We start from the raw sequence: 25983 nt of genomic DNA, 5'->3' as shown, positions 1-25983 counted from the left end.
GACCACGCCCGGGCCACCCTCACAGGCCCTGACTCCATCTTGGACCCTCCACGTCCTGACCACGTGGCCTCGGCCCGTCCCCGGCCACCACCCCAGCGAAGCCCCGACATCGAGGCACCATGATCCGACCAGGTGGTAAAGCGGTCACTTGACGGATCAAGGAGGAGGGGAGTTTCGATGGCCCTCCAGCCGTCCCCGGACGCCGGGTTTTGATCGCCACCCGGACTCCCTGGGCGCTGGCTCCACCCCCCTGCTGGGTGTCTGGATGCTCTCATCCCGGCCCTTCTGACCCCCCAGGCGCGAGGGTCCGGGCATCAAAGGACTCTAGACCTATATCTGGGGCACCTCTGGAATGGGTCGGGAGTTGTATCCTGGAGTCGAGAGCCCTGCTGACGCTGTCGTGGCTGACCCCGAGAAGAACTCGCTGCTTTGAACCCTGAAACCATCTTCAGAGCCTGCTGGCGCTGCCGCGGCCCAATCTCACTGAACCCATCTTGGAGTCCAGCTGGCGCTGCCACGGCCCAATCTCGCTGAACCCATCTTGGAGTCCTGCTGGCGCTGCCGCGGCCCAACCTCGCTGAAACCATCTCTGAAGCCTGCTGGCGCTGCCGCGGCCCGACCTTGCTGGTCCTAAGACTGTCCCGCTACCCCTTTTTCCTCCATTACCGAGACTTTAAGGATCCCTCAATCCGTTTGTACATATTACCGAGAGAACCCATCGCTATTACCGATAAAGATTCTAAGAAGTTATCCTCTTGTGTGGTGTCCCTTTGTAGTGGTGTGATTGCTCTGCTGTTACGATTCTAGGAGAGGAGCCTCACCCATGAGGCCTCTCGACGGCGCTCGGCCAACTCCATACGGAGAGCTGGGACTCGGGGTGGTCAGTCAGACATCTTCTGCCCCCCTCCCCAGGGACCGCCTTTCTAACAGTCACACAGATGTATAACCCAAGATTCATGCATACACACTCCCAGAGGTACACACTGATACAAATGCACACATTAATGTGCACACTCACACACAAACCTTGTAAAGACTCACAGATGGATATCTTCAGTCCATGCAGGCACAGAATTACACACCCATACATATATATACACTCACACAAAGATGCATATAAAATCTCATGGTTGTGTAACTCCAGACGTATGCATATATCACACCTTGTAATACGCAAACTCATAGAAGCATCCACATACGTGAGTACAAACCCACAGACTAAAGCATACACAACTCTCAACCACACATGCACACAGACACACACATGTATTTGCATACTCTGTCTCAAAACCTATATATACATATGCAGACACACACAAGCACTAATCCAAGCCCAAAAAACAGACATATATAGAGATGCTCAGACATGCATGCACTCCATCAGATAACTCCAGGGCCATCCATACTTGAACAAATACTTAGACATGTGTCTAAGTGTGAACATGCACGCACACACACACGCACGCGCGCACACACACACACACACACACACTGGCACGTACTCACAGTCAGATAATGCCACACCTGTTCACATACTCTAACACACACAGTGTGAGTGTGTAAGTACTACCTTAGTATCTGAAGAGTAATTCTTGCTTTTATGATTTTTTTAGGATGAACCCTTGGCCGAATGCATTCCCAATATCCAAGTGCAGTGACTCCTGTCAGTATATTCATTTGATGGGGACCACGACACCGTTTGTAGAGTGACTTATCAGCCTCTGTGTTCTTGAACTCTAAGAGATCACAAAAAGACATGGGCAGGGACATACACAGACACACAGCACTCACTGCAGCCACTCACCCTCATGGTTTGATACTGTTGTTTTTCCTTGATTTTAGACTCCTGAAAATATTTGTCCTCTTTCTTCAGAAGAAGCAGCCACTCTTGAAGTTTTACCTGCAGAGATGAAAGTGTAAGAAATAAGTGTAGATATATGGAGTGCAGTCTTTTTTTTATTATTAATACATTTTGACTTTAACGGTACATAGCAGGCGGTGCTCGAAGCACACATTTTGGATACAGTTTATATGAGATGGTACCAATTATATTCAAACAACATTGCCTGTGAACATACATGCCCAATAACTAAACTTGGCACAGGTTACGATATGTTTCACTATCAGTAAAATGTTCAGGTGTACATGTTTAGATGACAGAGCGACTCATCTTACCTAAATATTGGTCCAGTTTGATTTGATTGCCTCGTTTAGGGAGGGTCTGATGGAAGGCAAGTCTTTACTGCGGTATGTTGCCCAGTGAGGCCATATTTTCGTGGACAAACACATGCCTGATACACTATTTCAGCCTCCATGCATTTGTCTGCAACCTTTCTCCAGCCACCCATTGATGGAGGGGAGGTACCCTTCCACGTTTGGGCAATGCCCCGCTTGGCAAGTGTGAGGCCCAAAAATAGTAGATGTTGTTTATAGCGATTCCCCCCTATCCCTTCGGTGCTGTGAATCAAGAAAAGGTTAGGATCAAATGGAAGACGCCAGTACAGGACCCGCTCCAGGCATGCCAAAATGGTTACATTGCCCCACAGCTCCAGACCGTGTGTAGGAAGGTCCCCTCCGATTCTCCGCATCTGAGACATATGGGGGACTGGATAACGCCCATCCTCCAGAAGGGGGAGCGGGTGTAGTATGCTCAGTGGAGGTATTTAATACGGATTATGCTGTAACATCTGGTTATAAAGACACTAGAGTTTCTAAAACAAGCTGTTTTGATTCAAGCAACAACAACCTTGTGAATATTTTAGATACATTTATTCTTTTTTATAACAATCTCATTTTTCTTGTAAGCACCTTGTTTTACGTGCATGGAAAATGCAAAATACAAAAAAACATACAGTTATATATACATATAATGTATATATAACTGTATGTTTTTTTGTATTTTGCATTTGTTGTTGTTTGAATCAAAACAGCTTGTTTTAGAAACTCTAGTGTCTTTGGAACCAAAACCCCAGGATTGGCATTTGTTTTGTTTGATTAGTATAGCTGGACTCAGCCTTCCAGAGTAAGGAGTCAAGGCCCTCTTTGATTTTCGTAACATCTGGTTATAGTAGCAACTCATGACTAGCTAGAGCCTCAGTCCAGGCATCGTCTGTAAGGTCGGGGAGGTCGGCTCCCCACGCATCTCGGGTTTTTTGTACTGTGGTTTGGATATGGGTAGTCAGTGTCTGGTAGATTTGCCGGATCTTATGCGTGCCAAGATCCCCCATTAGTAAACGTCCCTCTAGGGTGTGAAATTCTGGTAGACCTCCAGCGAGCAGATTAGGGGAGTCAGGGCGTGTCTCAGCTCCAGATATTTGTAAAACTGCGTCCGGTGCAAGTGGAATTCTATCTGCAGTTGCTGAAACGATTTGAGAGTGGGTCCCAGCAGAATGTCACTCAGAGTATTGATTCCAATGAGGTCCTAGGCTCGGAAGCCTGGAAGTCTGGCAACAGGTCGCAGTTAGGTACCCTGCCACAGAATGGCTGTCTGCATCAGGCGCCCTTTCCAGCCCATTTTATTCACGATATAACGCCAGAGCTGGATGACCGTTCTGCAGATGGGGGTTGAGTGGTCAAGGTTTTTACGACTGTGGAGGAGGCTCAAGGGGGGGTACCCTTTATTGCAGGTCACTTCACAGCAAACGCTGGATCGGTGTATGAGCTGTACCACCACTCGTTGATATTCAACAGATGAGATACTACATAGTAGGCATATATATCGGCCACCGCAATCCCGCCACAGTACGTCGACTGGGTGCAGGTTCGTAGTGCAACACGGGCGATGCCCCCTCCCCATAGGAAATTGTTAAGGAGTGCATTAACCTGGGTGAACCACGTGCATGGATTGATATTATATGCCAAAGATATCGTGGGACAGGTGAGATGAAGACCCCCGGATATTTGAAGCCCTTGGTTGCGTGAGAGAACTGCGAAGCCCAGGAGACGCGCCCATGGTGACCGCATACTGGAAATAACACTGACTTCGCTGGATTGTCTCCAAGGCTGGAGGTCTCCCCAAACACCCAAAGTATCGGGAAAATCAGGGATCGGTTAAAAATAATAATACCTTGTCTGCATATAGCGCAATTCTGTTGGAATGTTCTTGTGACCATTCATACCCACAAATTAATGGGTCCCGCTGCACCCATGTAGCTAAGGGCTCTGTGGTGAGCACAAATAGCAGTGAAAGCAGGGGGCAACCCTGCCTAAAACCCCGACGTATTGGGAAGGGTGCGGACCGGAAGGCTGCTACTCGCACAGAGGCTGAGAGCTCTGTGTGTAATAATTGTATGTAAGACAAAAAGTATAGGCCAAAGTTGAGAGATCAGAGGAGCTGAAAAAAGGATGTCCAACTCAGGGAATCAAACGCCTTATCTATATCAGCCAAAAGAATGGCCGCACGGCAGCCCAGCTCCGGGGCCTTCACAATGGCATTGTGAACCTGCCTAATATTGTGCTGGGTAGACCGGTGCAGCATGAAGCTGGCCTGGTCGGGGTGGATCAGTTTGTGGATACACGTATGAAGGCGGTCAGCAAGGACCTTACCCATCAGTTTGGGTACAAATTTAGGAGGTGGATGGGGTGGTAAGAAGATGGTTCTTCTGGGGGTTGGCCTGGTTTAAGGAACACCACTATCTCGGCATGGCACCAATCAGGAAGTAAGATGTGCTGCTCCAGAGCCTCATGGAGTGTATCCAAAAGATGTGGCCGAGCTGCGCCATGTGTCACTAGGAAGTCACTAAGGAAGCCATTGGGGCCAGGCGTGCGATCGGCGTGCATGTTGGATAAAGCAGCACCAAGTTCCTCTGTGGTAATGGGGGCATCTAGCTGGTTGCGCAGGTGGTCTGGGATATTTTTGGGTGATCTGTCTGTTGGAAATTCCCCTATTGTCACGAGTGATAGGAGTTCCTTCTGCTCGTATAAGGAGGCATAGTTGGCCCTTGGACGACTGTCGGGGTAGTACAAAGGACTCTGTCCGCGTTTCGCAGTGCCGACACCGAGGCGGGGGACATCGCCGCCTGACACAAAACAATGAAGCATTTTGTTTGATTTGTCACCCTAATTGATAAAACCTATGTTGGGTCGCTAACCAGATCTCATACATCTCATTAGTGAGATGATGATTGATTTTAAAATTGCACTGTGTGTTGGCCTTGGAATTACATTTACACCCACTTACCATTGAGGCACTCGTTACCCCTGTAACCCCGTTTCCACCGCAAGAGCTAGGCTTGTTTGTGTGGAGGGTGCAGGGCAGGACCTTCTTCCGGTTTCCAGGCCGGGGCAGGCACTGATGGGCAAGCGTTTAGAGGCGGAGCTGATGACTAGCCCGTCCTCTACATAAGCCTGATGCCCTCTATGACGCGCAGCGAGTACACGCAGCGCCCGCGCCGAACCCGTGCCAAAGACGAGCCTAAGACCAGCCCGTCTGGGCCCGTCCGGGCCAGGCTGGGTCACAGGGCAGAGAACTATGCTACATCAGCCCCCTCAAATACAGGTATGATGACCTCTGAGCAGCTAAGGGCCCTTCGTCCAATGAAAAATGTTGAATGCACTACACTTTTGCCATCTCACATTGGTAACCTTTCCTGTCCGAAATGCGCGCTTACTCTCACTAATTTTCAACCTTATCCAGAGATAAGCGACGGTACTATCAAGCAGGGCCACCCCTCTAAACAGAAAATGTCTGAGTTTATGTTCTACAGTGTTAACTGCCGCTCTTTACCGCAGCACAAACTCAACATTTTCAAATTATTACTGGATAAGAAACCCAGTGCTATTTTCTTGACTGAAACCTGGCTCCATGATGGCGCAGGGCCTGACGTGGCTACTACTCTCCCTCCTAATTATGCCATTGTTAGAAAGGACAGACTTGGGCAAGTAGGCGGGGGCATCGCAATCATTTACTGTAGGAATCTCACGTGTAGCCTCAAAACAGTTGACATCCCTGATTGTGAAGCCGCATTTTTTAAAATCTCCCTTAACCCCAATTTTACATTTTCCGGTCTTTTGATCTATTGGCCACCAGGGAATGCCACTTCGTGGGCCGCAAATTTAGCAAGCTATATTACACCCTTTCACCTTTCCTCCAAAAACTTCTCATTGATAGGAGATCTTAATTTACACCTTGATGACTTAGCCAATGTCTCCTGTGTGAACCTTTTAGACGACCCTACAGCTCTGAACTTGACATTGCTTAATACAGGCCCCACTCACAAAGCAGGGCACCTTTTAGACCCAATTTTTTCTAATTTGCATGAACTAAAATGGCTTAACACTACTCCTATTTTTTGGTCTGATCATCATCTAATTCTTTTTAACCTCACATTAGCAACATTCCCCCTTTCACACCCTGTCCGTCCAGTCACCTTCATGCGAAATTGGAAAATGTTGAACATTGAAGAATTGAATATTACCCTAGCCAAAAAAAACCCTGTCCATGGCCACGACATGGAAAGTATTGCCCATGCAACTCACACGTGACTTGGGAACGCAGCAGATGTTGGTCTGCCTCCTTCCCACTTTAAGAGTAATATTCACCGCCCCCCAGCTCCGTGGTTTAGTGAGTCTCTGACAGCGGAAAAATCTAAGTGCAAAGCGCTTGAAAGGCAATGGCGGAAAAACTATGACCCCATAAAAAAAAGAGTTATATCGAAAAGCTAGGAATATTTACCACACTGCCTGCATCAAAGCCAAAGCCCTCTACGTAGCAAATACTATTAATTCAGCTCCCAATATGGCTTGGACGCTTTTTAATACCGTCAAGGAACTGGCGGGGGAAAAATCCATTGCTGCGGCTTGTCCATTAAACACTCAACAATGCCAAGATCTGGCCGTCTATTTCACATAAAAAATTGAGAAAATCATCACTGACGTCAATAAGAATATCCCAGTCAGCATCCTACAAGAAGAAGTTTCCACTCCTGTGAGAACAGAAGGATGTATGTTAGAACACTGGCCTCCTATTACCCTCGAGACTCTGAGGTCCCTCCTCAAATCCATAAAGTCAGGCTCCCCTCGCGATCCGATTCCCATTAGTGTCTTAAATCAACTGGACAATCCTTCCCTAAGCATCATTGCCAACATGCTGAATTCTTCCCTCCAACTCTCTACGGTTCCCTCCCTGTCCCAGCCCATTATTAAAAAAAACAACAGCCAATCCTGAGATCTTAGCTAACTATCGGCCCATATCTCTTCTCCCGGTCTTTTCTAAGATCCTTGAGAGACACGTCCATTCAGCCCTCACCACATTTACTGAAGACAATTCCCTCCTACACCCCTCTCAATCGGGTTTCAGGGCAGGCTACTCCACCAAAACTGCTCTTCTAGGAGTAACTGAGAGGATTAGGAAACTCCTAGATGATGGCCAAACGGTCGCACTCATTCTGCTGGATCGGAGTGCGGCCTTTGATGTCATTTCTCACAATAATCTACTGGCCACGCTCAGGAGAAATGGTATCGGGGGTCCAGCATTGGAATGGATTGGGTCATTCCTCTCAAAACACACGTTTCAGATTGCTTCTTCCCTCGCATGCTCCGATACGTTTAGCTCCCCACATGGAGTGTCCCAGGGCTCGATTTTGAGCCCTTTGTTTTTTAACCTTTACCTTCGCCCATTGGCTGATCTAGCAGAAAGGTCTGGACTCTCCTTAATGACTTATGCGAACGATTCGCATATCATTTTTTTATTATCGAAAGCCGATCCCCTTGCCCCTTCCCCACTTAAACTCGGTCTCCAAGAAATTTTCGGCTGGATGTCTAACAACCAGCTGAAGCTTAATGGGAAAAAACTGAGGTTCTCCTTTTAGGGAAAAATAAAGATTTATGGAGTTCTTCCCACTGGCCGCCCATCTTAGGCAACCTCCCCACACCAGCCACTCAAGTTAGAAATTTGGGGGTTACCATCGACAATGCACTTTCTATGAAACAAGAAGCAAATGAAGTCGTCGGCCTATGCTTTACCATCATGAAATGGCTGCGTAAAATCTTGTGGATGTTGCCCCCTGCTACCCAGAAGACCGTAGTCAATGCACTCATTACATCTCGGCTTGACTACAGCAACATCCTTTACCTGGGCTCAAATCAGGCGGTCCTAAGACGCCTGCAACTTGTCCAAAATTGCGCCGCAAGATTACTGTGTAAAATCCCGAAAACCGCCAGGGTATCGAAACACCTTAGGGAACTTCACTGGCTCACGGTCGAGAACCGGGTTAGGTTAAAAGCCCTGAGCTACATGTTCAGGATTAAAGCCGGTACGGCACCTAAATATCTGCAAGAGCTAGCCAGTCCCTACCTTCCGACACGAAATCTGCGCTCCCTATCAGCAGCCAACTTTGGGGTGCCCAGAGTTAAACTGGCAAGAATGGGAGGGAGGTCCTTCTCCCATCTAGGGCCCACCCTATGGAACTCACTCCCTTCTCACATCCGTAAAGAGGACAATTATGCAAGATTCAGAAGAAACATTAAGACCTGGCTTTTTGAGAAATGATGTGTCTACTTTTCACTTTCCATACCTTTTTGCTCAGCTATAATGTCTCAGCGCCGGGAAACCCTTTGTGGGTAGCTGCGCGCATTATAAATGCAAAAAATAAGTAAAATAAATGAATTTGTTGTTGTACTTGGAGGAGGCTGCATTGCGGTATAGGGCCCGAGGTCTCTGCAGCTTTGGATTTTCTAGGTCTACTATTTGTGCAAGGCGCTTGTGTTTTTCCCTGCACTAAAGTTGATGTCCACCCCGGGAACAGTGGGTTTAAGGGCTTTCCACAGTAGAACACTGGAGGGGGCAGTGCCCAAATTGGACAATAGATAGTCTGTAATTGCCTGTCGGAGAACGTCCTGGTAACCTGGGTCGCCGAGGGGCCAGGGTGACAAGCATCATCCGAAGGGGGAGTTTGTTTGCCCAATGTGGAGTCTAAGTAGATCCGGGGGTGGTCGGAGAGGCCTCTGGGCAGGATAGACATGTGAGGCTCTATGTATGTGGCTGCATGGTAAGAAGAAGTAGTCAAATCTGGATAGGGAGTAATGTACTGCTGAAAGGAACGTGGCGGGCATTTCACCCAGGTGTGGTGATAGCTGGTGGAGTTTGGATTCTCCCGATTGGTGCCTATGTCCTGACTCACGTCGGCGGTCCAAGGTTGACATGGCTTCAATCCAGGTGACGCCCAGTAATATTAGGCCATCCGGGAGTTCTCACCACAGTGGTGTGATTTTGTCAATGAAAGTGTGTCCTAAAGGGGGAGGGGCGTAAACGCTGCCTATGGTTATTGTTTTGCTGTATAATGTGCCTGTCGCTATGGTGTATCGTTCCCCTGGATCTGACCAGAGTTTGGACAGAGTGAAGGGGATACTGCGGTGCACCAGAATGGCCGTTCCGCGACAGCCGCCTGTGAACCCTGAGTGATCTACTGTGTCATAACCAAACCGTGCAAGACATGGGGCTTTATTGCCTAGTAGATGGGTCTCTTTCAGTAGGAGTATAGCCGCTTCCCAGCGATTGGCTTGCTGAAGGACAGTGCTTCTCTTTATTTTATTGAGCATCCCTCTAATGTTCCACATTATAAAGTTCAGACCCCCAGGTAGGGAATTACTTGTGTGCGCGGTCATCTGTCATCTAGGGAGGTTCCCAGCTAGGATGAGCGGGTGAAAATGTACTGCGTTCCCTGTGCCTATGTGTGAACTAAAAGAACTTGAGTTCAGGAAATCTAAACATCCCCGCCACCCAGCCCCCACCCCAATACCTCCACCAACAAAAAGTATCTGTTGGGGTTGGCGAGAGCCCGAGGCCCCAACAGGGGTTGCCAGGGTACCTCTGCCAATAGAACCCAAACTTCCGACAAAACTTAAACATAATTGTTATGGGGGTGTTAGTGGCTCAAGGCCCCCAAGCCATATTTGTTCTCTAAGTGAGCCATAGTCTTCGGGGTGATAAATATCCTCAATCAAAGCCATGGGCAGAAGAGGCAGAAGCAGTCCCACTGCATTCATGACTCGTTGCCCTGTGTCTGGGAGCGCCAGTTAGACCTCGACCAGTGCCGCCTTTTGGAGTTGACCCTCTTCGGACGATTCCTATGTGTACCCTGCGAGGAGTTAGACTCCAGAGGCAGTGGGGAGTGTAGTTTAGATGTACGGTCTCGCCGGCATAAGTGAAGATTGCTTCCAGCGTATCAAAGAAGAGAGATTTTGAAATATATGTTATTCTCATTCAGGCTGGGTACAACAGCATATACTGCACATTGAGTTCTCTAAGTCTGCGTTTGAAGGCTGTAAATGACTGGCGCTGCTGCAGCCGGCGGGTGTAGTGTGGGAAGATCATTATGTTCTGCGAATCGTAGAGCAGTTTATCCCTGTGGGTTCCTGCATATTGAAGGATGGTGTCCGGGTCTACATAATTCAGCAGCTTGGCAATTACTGGCCTAGGGCGTTCCCCCAGAGGGGGTTTCCTAGTCAATGCCCTGTGGGCTCTCTCCACCACGAAACAGGAGGATAAGGAGTCTTTAGGCAGGAGGGATCTCAACCACTGCGAGAGAAAGCGTTCCATGGAGGAGCCCTTGCACCCCTATGGAAAGCGATTGAAGTGCAGGTTATTGCATGAGGAGTGGCCCTCTGCAACTTCAAAGCGGGACGTCACCTTTTTTGCAGGGTTGCAACTGTGTCCTCCACCGTCAAAAGCATGGGTTTCCACCTATATGAAGACGGAGTGCAGTGTGAACTGCAGTTTGTGCTGGTATTCCTACTGCTCGGCTAGAAATTCTAACCGAGCTAAAGCTCGCGCTCGTGAACTTACCGTTTGGGATCGAAAACTTACCATTCGCGTTCGCAAGTGGGGAAAAAACTCCACTGCACATCACAAAGCGGAGTTTTCTGCACTCCGTGAGCTCCACTTAGTGCAGAGTGCAGAAAACTCTGCAAACACTGCGAATGGAGTGAAGTTCACCAGCCAGGTGTAGATGCGATCCACAGCCTTTCTATAATCTTGACGCAGAAAGGAGGCCCCCAAACCCACAGCATACCGGAGAGACTATTTCCTCGTTCGCAATCAGCAACATCAAGTTGCTGATCGCGAACGTTGAAAATACACCTCCTGGCGAGATTCTCAGCGCGGGGAGGTCAGGTTTCTCATTGCGAGTGGTCATGTATGCTCGCGACCACTCGCTATGAGATACTACCAGTCCGTGTTGAGAAAGCTGCAGCTCGAGTACAAATCTACTTGAGCGGCAGAAAACGACTGCTTGCACTGTGCAAGATGCCGTTTGCAATGATTGCAAAGTACGGACAACCATCTGGCTCTGTGCAATTAGTGCAAACAGCATTTCCCTACTGCACTACGCAGTTCGCGTAGCTACTCGTAGTGCGAAGTGTACTTCGCGTAACTACCCATAGCGCTATTATGCAAACTAGCACTTCGCGTAACTACGCGTAACGCTACTACGCAAACTACGCCCAGGGTTAGTGCTGCCCACGTGTGACTTGCTGACGACTCTGGTGTCGGGGCTATCGCGGCCAGACCCAGATCTGGGTCCTGGTCGCGGGTGCCTGGGAGATCCTGCAGGCCCTGCGCGGCTCATGGAGGCCCTCATGTGTGTCGTGCGGTGGTGCACCAGGCAGTTGGGGCCCCTGATGGCTGAGGCATAGCCATTGGCCTCCACTCTTCTAGCCCCGCCAGCACCTTATTCACTAGTCTCTGGAACGTTGCTGGGGTGTTCTTCATCCCGAAAGGCATCACTCTGAAGTGGTAGTGGCTATCGGGCGTTGAGAAAGCGGAGCGCTCCTGGGCGCCCGGTGTGAGCCCAATCTGCCAGTAGCCGGCGGTGAGGTCGAAGGTGCTCAGGTAGTGGGCTGCCCCCAGGCGGTCGATCTGTTCATCGGCCCGGGGAAAGGGATGAGCATCGGTCCAGGTGATGGCGTTCAACCCCCGGTAGTCGACACAAAACCTTAGTTCCGGGGTGGCGCCAGGGGCAGCGGCCTTGGGGACCAGGACGACAGGGCTGGCCCACGGACTGTCAGAGGGTTCGACTACCCCCAGGGCCAGCATCTTGGAGACCTCGGATTGGATGCAGGTCCGAACTCGGTCGGGAACTCTGTAGGCCCGGTGTCGCACAGGTTGGCTGTCCCCGGTGTCAACATCGTGTACGCACCACTGGGTGACTCCGGGGGTGAGGGAAAATAAGTCTGTGAATTGTCCCAACAAGTTGCGGCAGTCCTGGCGCTGTTCTGGGGTCAGGGCGGAGGAGAGGGTGACCCCCTGGACGGAGCCATCCTTCTCGGTGGTGCTCAGGAGGTCCGGTAGGGGCTCGGAGTCGTCTTCGGCCCCGCCATCCGTAGCCATCAGCAGGCTAAGCTCCGTGCGGACAAAGTGAGGCTTGAACCAGGCAGTTGGGGCCCCTGATGGCTGAGGCATAGCCATTGGCCTCCACTCTTCTAGCCCCGCCAGCACCTTATTCACTAGTCTCTGGAACGTTGCTGGGGTGTTCTTCATCCCGAAAGGCATCACTCTGAAGTGGTAGTGGCTATCGGGCGTTGAGAAAGCGGAGCGCTGCTGGGCGCCCGGTGTGAGCCCAATCTGCCAGTAGCCGGCGGTGAGGTCGAAGGTGCTCAGGTAGTGGGCTGCCCCCAGGCGGTCGATCTGTTCATCGGCCCGGGGAATGGGATGAGCATCGGTCCAGGTGATGGCGTTCAACCCCCGGTAGTCGACACAAAACCTTAGTTCCGGGGTGGCGCCAGGGGCAGCGGCCTTGGGGACCAGGACGACAGGGCTGGCCCACGGACTGTCAGAGGGTTCGACTACCCCCAGGGCCAGCATCTTGGAGACCTCGGATTGGATGCAGGTCCGAACTCGGTCGGGAACTCTGTAGGCCCGGTGTCGCACAGGTTGGCTGTCCCCGGTGTCAACATCGTGTACGCACCACTGGGTGACTCCGGGGGTGAGGGAAAATAAGTCTGTGAATTGTCCCAACAAGTTGCGGCAGTCCTGGCGCTGTTCTGGGGTCAGGGCGGAGGAGAGGGTGACCCCCTGGACGGAGCCATCCTTCTCGGTGGTGCTCAGGAGGTCCGGTAGGGGCTCGGAGTCGTCTTCGGCCCCGCCATCCGTAGCCATCAGCAGGCTAAGCTCCGTGCGGACAAAGTGAGGCTTGAGCCGGTTGGAGTGGAGAACCCGGAGTGGGTTCCTGGGGGATTCCATGTCCACCAGGTAAGTAACAGGGCTCTTGCGCTCCACCACCTTGAAGGGCCCCGTCCACTAGTCCTGGAGGGCACATGGTTCGACCGGGGACATGACCCAGACCGGTTGGCCCGGCTCGAACTCAATGGAAGAGGCGTTTTGGTCATACCAGCGTTTCATCTCCTCCTGGCTGGCCTCGAGGTTGGCTTCGGCCAAGGCTCGGAACTTCCGAGTCTAATTTCGGAGGGTCAGGAGGTATCTGTAGACGTCGGGGGGAGCATCTCGGACTACAACCTCCCAGTCTTCCTTGACCAGGCTGAGGGGGCCCCGGACGGGGTCTCCGTACAATAGTTCGAAGGGGCTGAACCCCAGGGATTTTTGCGGGACTTCCCGGTAAGCGAAGAGGAGGCAGGGCAGCAGCACGTCCCACTGGCGTCGCAGAGGCTCCTCCAGGCCCATGATCATCCCCTTAAGAGTTCTGTTGAAGCATTCTACCAATCCATTCCCTTGGGGGCTGTAGGGGGTCGTAAATTTATATGTGACCCCGCACTGTTGCCACAGGGACTTCATATAACGAGAAATAAAGTTCGTACCCCGGTCACTTATGACCTGTCGAGGGAAGCCCATCCTGGAGAATATCCCCATCAGCGCCCGGCTCACCACGGGGGCCGTCACAGTTCGGAGAGGGATGACTTCGGTATAGCGGGTGGCATGGTCCACCAGGACGAGAATAAACCGGTGTCCTTGGGAGGTGCGAGGCTCCAGGGGCCCCACAATGTCGATTCCCACCCGCTCGAAGGGGGTGTTGACGACGGGGAAGGGCTGGAGGGGGGCCTTGTGCTTCCCTCTGCTCTTCCCGCTGGCTTGGCAGGTGGGGCAAGTTCGGCAGTGATTGCTCACATCGTTCTTCATCTTTGGCCAGTAGAAATGGGTCACCAGGCGGCTGTATGTCTTGTCCTGCCCCAGGTGCCCAGCGAGAGGTACATCGTGTGCCAGGTTCAGGAGGAAGTCTCTGAATCGGAGGGGAACGACCAGCACCCGGCCAGCCCCCAGTTCGGCAATCTTTTGCTCACTGTAGAGGAGATCATGGTCCCAATAGACCCAGTGGGACCCCGATGGGTCTCCGGCGGCTTGAGTGGCGGCTTGCTGTCGTATTCCCTCGAGGGAGGGACAGGTTTTCTGCTCCTGCCGGAACTGTTCTCGGGTGGGGCCACCTTCTTGGTGCCATTGGGCCAGTTCCGGGAGGTTGCAGAGTTCAGCGATTTCTCCCCCGGGGGCCCGGCTCGGGCTCTAGCTCGGCATCCTCTGCTAATGCGGGCGGCGGAGGCGCGGGCCACTCTGGTTCCTCCGTCGGGGCGACCTCCGTCGGGGCGGAGGCTCGGGCGGACATGGAGCGGGTGGTCGCACAGACCCACTTGGTAAGGCCTAGCATCCCCAGATGCTCTCTCTGCTCGACGCCGGCCCAGGGGGAACTTTCGAGGTCGTTCCCGAGGAGGCAGTCCACGGGGGCATCATCTCGGACAGTCACTTTCAGCATGCCCGACACCCCTCCCCACTCGAAGGGAATACGGGCCATTTGGCACAGGCTCTCGGAGTTGTCCGCTGATCCTACTGGGCACAACACATTGGGTAGGATTTGGTCGGGAGTCACCAAGTGGCAACGGACGGCCGTCACGCTGGCTCCGGTGTCGCGTAGGGCTTTGGCTCGGTGTCCATTAATGGTGACCCATTGGCGGTACTTTTGAGTGTTGCCCGGTATCGTGGCCCGGGGAATCATGTCCCTCTCTCCTAGGCATACTAGGGACATGGCGGCGGACTCCCACTCGGCCTCGTCGTGGTCGTAGGTCTCTTCTTCACCTCTCTTTTCTCCCAGGGCGGCGGCAGCGATCTGGCGGTGGAGCCGGGTCGTTGGCTCATTGGGCAGAGGGGGTGATTAGCATAGTGACCAGGCCGCTGGGAGGGAGACAGAGGGAGAGGGAGGGAGACAGAGGGAGAGGGAGGGAGACAGAGGGAGAGGGAGGGAGACAGTGGGAGGGAGAGGGAGGGAGACAGAGGGAGGGAGAGGGAGGGAGACAGAGGGAGGGAGAGGGAGGGAGACAGAGGGAGAGGGAGGGAGACAGAGGGAGAGGGAGGGAGACAGAGGGAGAGGGAGAGGGAGGGAGAGGGAGGGAGAGGGAGGGAGAGGGAGGGAGAGGGAGGGAGAGGGAGGGAGAGGGAGGGAGAGGGAGGGAGAGGGAGGGAGAGGGAGGGAGAGGGAGGGAGAGGGAGGGGGAGGGAGAGGGAGGGAGAGGGAGGGAGAGGGAGGGGGAGGGGGAGGGAGAGGGAGGGAGAAGGGGAGGGAGAAGGGGAGAGAGAAGGGGAGAGAGAAGGGGAGAGAGAAGGGGAGAGAGAAGGGGAGAGAGAAGGGGAGAGAGAAGGGGAGAGAGAAGGGGAGAGAGAAGGGGAGAGAGAAGGGGAGAGAGAAGGGGAGAGAGAAGGGGAGAGAGAAGGGGAGAGAGAAGGGGAGAGAGAAGGGGAGAGAGAAGGGGAGTGTGGAAAAGTAAATTTTGCCATGTTCTGTGTCCCTACGTGTTCCCCATCTTATGTTATATGTGCATGATTAATACGCATATGTATTCCCTTATGATCGATTAAAGACGCAATTCTAGTTGTGTCCAACTCTAGTATGCTAATTTCCAGTTCTCGTGAAAGCTACGAGTATTAGGCCTATGTAAAGTTATGTTGCCACGTTTTCCCAGTGTACACGTTAATTCAGTAAAAGTCCCCGTTTCTAGGCCTCAAAAGGGCCCGGACACCAGATTCAGCTCCTGTCTCCTGAACCCTCGCTGAGGAGCGATACAGCCCCCACCTGTATCCCTGACCCTTCACTTACTTCCTGCCTCACAGTGCCCGGCTCGGACTGGCTCTGCCTGCCAGTCTGCCAAGAGTATGTTATGATTCTAGTTATCAGTCCAGCTCTCCTTCTCTGCATTCCTAAGCTACTGAATCGCATCAATAGCTTCAGTCATTGTCTAGCCTTTACGTCTCCATGTAAGAGAAATACTGTATTAATGGTCATTTAATATTCCTCAACACGCACTACATGTAGAATAATGCATGCACCAGTCTTAGTGTCTGTTAGCCTTTGCCCTGATAACTTTTGGATTCTATCAACATGTTCTCTAAACATCAGATACTAGATAGTGTTTAGGTACATGTCGCTCTGACTCTCCAGACTTCAGTCTCTCCTTCTAGCGCAGAAGTCATAGCCCCCAGTTCCTCCTAGTAACACGTCATTTCCAGCTTGCGCGCACCACTAGGTCAGAGGTCCCGGCTCCTTAGGTAGCCCCCTCCATGTTTCCGCCCCATTTATGACATATTCTGTTACGTTTACATCACATGTCTATGTACACGCCTCTCGTTACACCTACTTTCTGCCTTATCTTTCGCGACTGCTACAGGCCCTGCCCACTGCTACGCCTATTGTATTGAATACCATGTATTTTGTTTAACTATATATGCTTGTGCACTGTTATTAAAAGTTGCTAGCCATCCCAGATCTTCCCCGTGCAGGCTGTCCTGGTCCTGTCCTTTATGCTGAATTAAACCTGCAAACTCCAGCTACCTCGTATCTTGACTCTTATTTATTGAGCTATCTGTTATTGTATATCTAGTCAAAAATAGAGGTATTATTTATTTATTTACCACATAATGGCGCCCGAATAGGGACTTGCCCTTTCCCCACGCGCCGGAGAAGCCACGCCAGCCCCCTGACCCTCTGCAGCCGTGACGGAACCATACCGTGCACGTGCAGATATTTCTGCTTCAAGTATCCCTCAGGCCCACGGAGGAGACGGAGGTTGCGGTCCAGCATCCAGACGAGGCGGTGGAGGAACGCGGCGAGTCCCGACCAGAGCCCAAGCCGAGAGTCCAAGGTCCGAGGTATCCGGAGGCCCACCCGTAACTGAAGTCCGAAGTTCGTCCGTCCGTCGTCGTAGCAGTCCAGTCCAGTCCGAGGCCTTCCGTTCTTGCTGCCCGGTGAGTACCGTTGCTGGGGTAGTATCTAGACAGGGTCAATTTAATTGTCTCTGGTCCGTGGGTTTGGGTACACAGATCCAACACGAAGTGTCCACTTAGGTGGATGCGGGTCCTGACGTGTCTCTTTATGAGACCGGTAAGTTTCGTACTGTTTTAGCAGTGCATCTAGTCATTCCAGTTTCTGTTCTAGTCAGTTCTGTTTCTCGAGAAAATTCATGTGTTCTGTTCTCGGTATTTCAGGTAGTATCTTGTCCGAACTGTTATTTTAAATGTTATTTCATGTGTTTTTCAGTGTTGTGGTATGAATGCGTCGTATTCAAGTAATTATTGTGTTCAGTGTGTATTGTATTGTGTCCGAATTCCAGCCTAGTTATGCCTTTGTTCTCGAAATTACGTCAGTTAAAAACTAGAAAAGGTCTGCTCGAGGAAGCAGTTCCTGTCCCGCCTAGGGACAGTCCAGGTCATTTTATGTATCACAAGCATGGCATAAGTGCCATAATATATCTAGATTTATGGGTCGAGTACACCAAGGAATTAGAAGAGAAGTATAGATGGCCTGTATCAGGCACATGGGATGCCGAGTGCATCATGCGAGTAGAAGAAGTATTATGGAAAAAGAAAGCCAGACAGTCACAGAAAGACGCCATCGAGTTATGGCGCAAAGAATCTCATAAAAGAACTGAAAAAGAAATCAGAAAGTCAGAATTAAGTAGAGAATCCTCAGAAAGAGCCCAAGAAAGGGAACTAATCGAAATAGGTGAACGAGTTAAAACCGAACAGTCAGACAGACAGAGGAATGCCCTTATTAAGGGTATGTACCCTCTTCTTGCCGAGGGCTTGCCAAAAGCAACCCCGGAAGCATCCAGTGATTTTCCGCCACCATTAGTTCCGACCAAGCTACGTCACAAACCGACCGCAGCTGATATTTTTCTCTCGTCCTATTTGGACGACACAGTCCCAGAATATGCTAATCCTGTTCCGCCAGTTCCTGTAAATAATGTAATTCTTGCTCCTCCAGCCACCGGGGCACCTGTTACAGCACCTGTTACGGTACCCCCGGTCCAGCCTACATTACAAGTACCCGCTACATCAGTCACTCTGCCAGCACGAAGAGTATCAGTGGACGATTCCAGTTTAGGGGCCGCGGGAGGAGGTCCCCCGGGAACCCCGCCGCCACACAAACGTGTAACATCAGTCGAGTTACATGAACGTGCGTTACAGCGTACGCCCAAATATCAGTCCATTGCAGAAATCAGGCGAGCTCTTACTGAATGCTGTTATGATCCAGTCCCAGGAGAGGATAGTATGGTTATATATTCCGTACGTATAAGGCAGGTGTCCGAGTATTTGGTCACCCTACCGAATATGAAAGAAGATCTAGACAGAATGTATCGTTTCATTCGTACAGGAGACGATCCAGAAAGTATTGGCGAAGCCATGTCTCAAAGGAAAGCTGAGATTCAGCTCATGCTATTAAAGTTCCTGATTAATTGTTTAATAAGGGAACAAGATTCCCCGACTAAAGATCAGACCGAAATGAAAGTTCTGACAAGGTGGAGTGATAATATAGCCGAGGGTAAGCACAGAACCATCAGTAGTATAGAGAGTATGTACAAGAAAATTCGTAAGGAAATAATAAGGTTACACGAACAACGCAAAGAAGCACTAGTAAGCGAAAAAGAAAGTAACTCTGATACCGAAGAGGTAGACGACGAGAATCTCACCAGAAGAGCGTATGTAGGTAAATCTAGACTTTCCGACCGACATTCACGTCTAGACTACAAGAAAACTGTTCCTCTTCCAGCACCAGAACAAGGTTCTCTAGAGCAAGTATTTCAAGCTACCGATCACATTCTGAAATCACAAATCGGTTATAGTGAACTTAGTACTATGCATGAACAAGAACTAGCCCGATCAGCAGTCCGATGGGCTACTGATTCTACCACTTTTCCAGACAAATAGTGGCACAAATGTTTCTGAAACTGCCCCCAGCCGAGTAACGACTGGTGGGTATGTATATGATCCAGCACCTCATTACTCTGTATGAGGGTCAGCATTCCGACCCAGGTCCGTTACATGATGCATTGAACGAGTTACTCCAGTATAGATGGAAAGGTCTAGGTACCGATTTAGTTAGTGTTATTCTAGAACAGCGCCACAAATATAGAACGTTTCTGAATCCGCATTTTGTTCATGTCTCACCCCCAGAAAGTAAACCGTTTTACATAAACAGACAGCATCCGTTACGAGAAGTACACCCAGTCAGGACACCGGGTGGTGAAATGCAACGAGTATTTGTTTACACCCCGATTACAAAGATAGAACTCTTAGAGATGAAGAAATTAATTCCCTGTCACGACAAAGATCCAGCAGGGTTCCACCGTGAATTAAAAGACATGCTCCGTATGGGAGAATACACGTATCCAGATATAATTAAAATGTTAAAGGTTCTGTTGCCTGCGGGCACATATGAAAAACTCAAGGAAAAAGAATGGGAGGTGGGCGAGAAAAAGATAGATTGGGCAGCTCTAGAAGCTGAAGAAAATACACGTGTACCAGGTACCGGTCTAGGAGGTAAATGTAAGGAATTACCTGAACTGTTAATACAAGTTTTGCCAAGGTTACTAGCCACGAAAAAGGAAGACTGGGATGCAATCTCAGCCTGTAAACAGAAACCAGACGAAGATACTAGTGATTTTTATTCTAGATTTGAGAAATGCTTTAGCATTAACAGTGGTCTCAAGACGAGTAGTGAGTCATACCCTCATCTTTTTGTTACTAAACTAGTCGAAAATTCAAGTTCACAAGTTAAGAACCGAGTTTTGAAAGTCGAAAGTACCTGGCAAGCTAATACTCCGTCCCAAATGCTTCAGATGCTTCAGTATCACCAGAATAGAATCAGAGAAGAGCAAGACCATGAAAGGAAACGTATGAAAGACACGAAAATGAAAGTATTAGTTGCACAATCTGTTCCTCAAGACAGCCAGAAGAGGGGTACGAATCAAGCCAGTCATCCTGCAGTTCCTGTTAAAGGGACCTGCAATTATTGTAAACAGCCAGGTCATTTTATAAACGAGTGTGCAGTTCTGAAACACAACATAGCTACCGGTAAGACTAAAGAAAGACCACGTCCGTCTAGACAAGAACAAGTTTCACAGACTTCTCAGTCACCACAAAATGCACCACAGACAGTTCCAGCACCGCAGCCTATAGCTGCAACACAACATGTTACACAGCAAATGTACCAGTATGCACAGTCCGAGTATCCAGAGTACCAGCAGTATTCATGAAACAGCCTAGAGAGGGAGGTAGGCTTGCCTCTCATCGAGATACCTGTAGATCAAGAGGGTCCCTATGTTCACAGTCAAGTATTAGGGAAAGACAGAAAGTTTCTGATTGATACAGGGGCAAGTAGGACGACCATAAGTCACGACGAGGTTCCAGGGGCTCCGCTCTCAGGCTCTAGAAATGTTTCCCTTGGATTTTCAGGAAAGCCTATTGTAAACGAGATTTCTAAACCAGTTACTCTAGAAGTAGGTCCATTGTCCCGAACTACTGACCTGTTACTTACGAAGTCATGTCCCGAAAATTTGTTAGGTATTAAGACACTGAAAGAATTAGGTGCAGTTATTTGTTGCTCCCCAGAAGGAATACGTTTGTTTTTACGTGACTTCAAGGGTCACTATGTATTACGTGATTTTGATCCAAGATTGTTAAATGTTCCGCAGCATCTGTGGGCACAAGGTCCAACTGATGTTGGTTTTATGCAAATCACACCCCATCGTGTGACTCTGAAACCAGGTGTAGTGTTACCACGAATCAGACAGTACAGATTGCCACCTGAGGCTGTAGCAGCCTTATCCAAAATTATTGACGAACTCATTACTCAAGGAGTGGTTGTAGAAACTGACTCCAATGTATGTAATTCTCCTATCATTCCAGTCATGAAACGTACTGATCCAAATGCACCTCCAGTATATCGATTAGTGATTGACCTTCGAGAACTTAATAAATGTATCATTCCCCAGTACCCAGTTGTTCCAGATATTTCTTCCCTATTGACAGCCATTGATTCTGAAGCCACATTTTTCACAGTCATAGACCTTAAAAATGCATTTTTCAGTGTCCCCATTCATCCAGACAGCCAGTTCCTTTTCGGATTCTGTTTAAATGGAAGGAGCTATAAATTCACACGAGCTCCTCAAGGTTTCACAGAAAGTCCTAGCATTTACAGTCAAGCACTTAAGAGACAACTAGACAATATTCACATGCCAACTGACACTGCCCTGCTCCAGTATGTCGATGATCTACTGATCACAGCCCGTTCTGAACGTGACTGCGAGCGTGCGTCACTTACAGTTCTGTATTTCTTAGCCGAGATGGGGCACAAGGTGTCCCCTTCGAAGCTTCAATTCTGTGTCCAGCAAGTGATCTATTTAGGCCACTTACTGTCCAAGAGGGGTAGGCAGTTGACACCTGATCGTATCCAGTTAATAGCGAGTCTTCCCCAACCCAAGACCCAGAAGGAGGTACGTGCTTTTATCGGCCTCACTTCTTATTGCAGACAATGGATTCCCCAGTATGCATTTCTAGCCAAGCCACTGATACAGTTAACGACACAGGAGGCAGCCGTATCGACTGTCCTCCCTTGGACATCTGAACATACACTTGCTTTTAATGAATTAAAGAAAGCCTTATGTCAAGCACCTGTTCTAGCTACACCGAACTACAGTAAGCCTTTTACACTTTTTGTCACAGAACGTGAAGGTACAGCATTATCTGTCCTCACACAAGATCAAGCAGGACAATACAAGCCTTGTGCTTATTTTTCGAGCACACTAGATCCAGTAGCCCAGGCTCTGCCTGCGTGCCTCAAGTCAGTTGCAGCCACAGCACTAGCTATCAGACAAAGTGACTCCATAGTGTTAGGACACTCCTTAACAGTACAAGTCCCACACTCCGTGGAAGTTCTTTTAAACCGAACACAGACTCAGCACTTGACAATTGCACGTTTAACAGGTTATGAATTGACACTGTTCCAGCCACACATAGAAATCAGATGCTGCAACGTTTTAAATCCTGCTACACTGTTACCGTCAGTTACTTCAAATCCTGCCACACATGATTGTGTGGAAGTAGTTAACACCATGACAAAGCCAAGACAAGACCTGACAGATATTCCATTACCAGACCCTGACCTAACACTTTATGTGGATGGTTCATGTATGAGAACAAGTACAGGAGATCTAGTAGCCGCGTATGCAGTGACTACTGACACTGAAGTTGTAGAGACACACCGTATTGACACCCTGTCCGCTCAAGCAGCAGAGCTAGTCGCTCTGACCCAAGCCTGCATACGTGCCAAGAACCTGAAAGTAAACATATACACAGATTCACGTTATGCATTCGGAGTCGTACACGACTTTGGAGTGCTCTGGCAAGAAAGAGGTTTCATGACTTCTCATGGAACCAAGATTCAGCATGGTCTCCTTATTCAAGCTCTGTTAGAAGCAATACATTTACCGACAGCTATCGCTATTATGAAGTGCAAAGCACATACGAAAGTTACTGACATTATTTCCCAAGGTAATGATCTAGCAGATCAAACAGCCAAGCTCACAGCTCAGACTCCAGACATTCCAGTTAACAAGACACAGACATCCACTCCAGATCAGACTACATGTATGACAGTTAAGGACCCCACACAAGATGTCATAGATATCCAGTCACATGCTACTCCCGATGAAATCAAGAAATGGTCCGAACAAGGAGGGGTCCAGACAGATCAGGGATGGTTGACGAAGGGAAAAGCCACATGGTTTCTCCCCGACTCAATGGTTCAAGTCATTATTAATACCGCACATAGTCCTGCACATTTAGGAGAAAAAGCCATGTTAGACAGTATCCAGAACATTTGGTTCAACAAGCATTTGCGAGCTGCAGCCAAGCAGAAAGTCCGTACCTGTATGATATGTTGTCAGTTCAATCCAGGTAAAAGTGTCCCGGTGGAGCAAGGAGGATTCCAGCCTCCTGACCACCCTTTTGAAGTCCTCCAGATGGATTATATTCAGATGGAGCGATGTCGAGGTTTCAAGTATGTCCTTGTAGTTGTATGCGCTTTGTCCAGGTGGACAGAGGCATATCCAGTCCCAGATTACACAGCCGCGACCACTGCCAAGCAGCTGGTTCGTGAATTCTTCCCCCGTTATGGACTCCCTAGGGTCGTGTATTCAGACAACGGCCAGCCATTCTCATCAGAGATAATGAAGCATGTTTCCCTTCTGTTAGGGTACCAGTGGAAGTTTCATTGTGTACGCCATCCTGAAGCAGCAGGTCTCGTAGAGAGACATAATCAGACCCTGAAAATACGCATCGCAAAAGTCTGTAAAGAGAAAGGTGTAGACTGGCTAGTAGCTCTGCCAGTCGCCCTGTTCTATATGCGCATGGTCGCACATTCCAGATCAGGTCTGTCCCCGTACGAGGTCGTATTCGGCCGCCCCCCTAACATGTGGGGTACACCTAGACCCCGAAGTATTACAGATGTTTCCAGTAATATGCTGACAGATTACCTAGCTTCCTTGATGTCTGCCCTCCACTCTTGTCGTTCACAGGTTGCCGCCGCATTCCCAGACAATACCGAGGTGAAACCGCATGAGGTCATTCCAGGCGACCTCGTGTTGGTCCGAAATTTCGATCGTTCAAGTCCGCTGGAGCCTCGTTGGAAAGAACCGAAGCAAGTCCTTCTGACCACCCGTACTGCCGTCAAGTTGGAAGGCAGGAAGGGGTGGGTGCATCTGTCACATGTCAAGAAATTTCACGGACTCCGACTAAAAACTGTTTCCAAGAACATTTCCAAGGATTGCCAAGATTTTAAAGACTGCCAAGATACTATTCTTAAGGACTGTCCCGCAAATGACATTGATACCAAGCCCTCCCTGTTAGAGGAAACTCCGCAACAGGAGTATAAAAAGAAGCTCCGGTCTAGTAAAATAAGTCAGCCAGTTTAATTGTCTAAGTCCTCCCCTAGGTGAAACGGTTAGACAGGTTTCTGACATGTATGAGATAGACCCCCATAGTGAGAGAGTTAGTCAAAACTCTATCAGATGTATCATTATTTTATGTTTTCTTCTATTTTTGAGTTTGATGGTTACCTGCACAAGTTATGCATTGCATTTATGTTTTCCAATTTCTCATGTAAATAAGTCTTCTAATGCTACAGTAGAGCACACCTTTAGTGATCTGCCTCCTCACGAGTTATCCTATCGTCTTGCTATGAGAAATAATACCTTCATCCGTATGTTACACTATTCACACCAGACCAGCAATGCCACTAATTGTTGGGTGTGTGGTCGACTCCCCCCTTTCCAGACATCGAAGGGAGTTCTGCCACTCTTTCCTTATCCATTTTCACATAATGGTTCGTGTGGAGCATGGTCCACGTTAACGTCATCCTCAACTGATATGTCCCTTCTAAACAATACATGTTTTCCAGACAAGCAAGGTCTCACCCATAGAACCGGGTTAGATCTAGAAAATGAAGTTAATAATTTAGGTAATTATTCTTCGAATTTTATGGTCCTGAATGTTCAGTCTGATACTACTCCAGATTTACCTGCTATTTCAGTACTACCAGTCAAAGGCGAATTATGTGTCAGAAAGAATGGTTCCGCACATGTAGGACATAGTGATTGTACTACTATTGTCGAGTATAGTGACAGTGGGAAATCTACTTTCAAAGCCTCACGTCATTCATATTTTGTTTGTGGTCAGACCGCATATGTTCGTCTGCCCCTCGATTGGGATGGAACCTGTTACATTGCCTTCCTACTGCCACCAGTTTTTCTAGCCCCATCTGATTATCATAGAAACACACATCTAGTACACGTTAGACATAGAAGGGAGATCGAGTCCCCGATTGTCGATCAAACTGAAACTACTCTAGAACAGTAACAAGATTTTAATAAAGGATTCTTCTTCTTTTTAGGCCCTGTCCAGAATAGTAAGCTAATCCGTAGGTTAACCAGAACCCTTGAAGCAGTAGTGAATGAGACTACTTCTGCTCTAGGTAACCTAACCGAAGAGCAATCTGCTATGAGATTTGTAGTTTTGCAAAATCGTCTCGTCCTTGACGTCATACTGGCCGATAGGGGCGGGGCATGTAGAGTCATCGGATCTAGTTGCTGCATTTTCATTCCTAATAACGCGCCGTCTGTTTATTCAGCTATAACCAGACTTCATAAAATTGCCCATCAGTTACACCAGAATCCAGGCACCTGGACATGGTCCGGTTGGCTCTGGAGTATAATTTCTGCCTGGGGATGGAAAGTATTGTCATTCCTAGGTATAGCAGTAATGATCATTATCAGTTGCTGCCTCTGTTTACAATGTGGCCCTGCGATTTGCGGCATTTGTGCTACATCCTGTATTCCTAGTCTAAGTCCTAGTCCTAAGCCCCGCTCTAGATCCCGTTCCAAGACAATTCAAGATGAGCAAATGATACTGTATGAAATGATAGATGGTATCATGAATATTGATGTATCCTGATGGAAACGTAGTGACAAGGAGGGAATGTGGAAAAGTAAATTTTGCCATGTTCTGTGTCCCTACGTGTTCCCCATCTTATGTTATATGTGCATGATTAATACGCATATGTATTCCCTTATGATCGATTAAAGACGCAATTCTAGTTGTGTCCAACTCTAGTATGCTAATTTCCAGTTCTCGTGAAAGCTACGATTATTAGGCCTATGTAAAGTTATGTTGCCACGTTTTCCCAGTGTACACGTTAATTCAGTAAAAGTCCCCGTTTC

At 49.2% G+C, this 25983-nt stretch overlaps 1 protein-coding gene across 1 annotated transcript in view; it reads right to left on the bottom strand.

Annotated features, from left to right (window-relative positions):
* The window catches only part of LOC144752375 (E3 ubiquitin-protein ligase TRIM39-like), a 319437-nt gene that overhangs the window by 174184 nt on the left and 119270 nt on the right, over positions 1-25983 (bottom strand). The window contains exon 2 of the mRNA XM_078640311.1: positions 1805-1900. Within this exon, the coding sequence (XP_078496437.1) occupies positions 1805-1900 (96 nt within the window). The remainder of the gene's footprint in view (positions 1-1804; positions 1901-25983) is intronic.

Source organism: Lissotriton helveticus, chromosome 5_1 (assembly GCF_964261635.1).
Source record: "Lissotriton helveticus chromosome 5_1, aLisHel1.1, whole genome shotgun sequence".
NCBI lineage: Eukaryota > Metazoa > Chordata > Amphibia > Caudata > Salamandridae > Lissotriton > Lissotriton helveticus.
The sequence above is the reverse complement of the archived record's forward strand: the minus strand, read 5'-3'. Positions and strand labels throughout refer to the sequence as shown.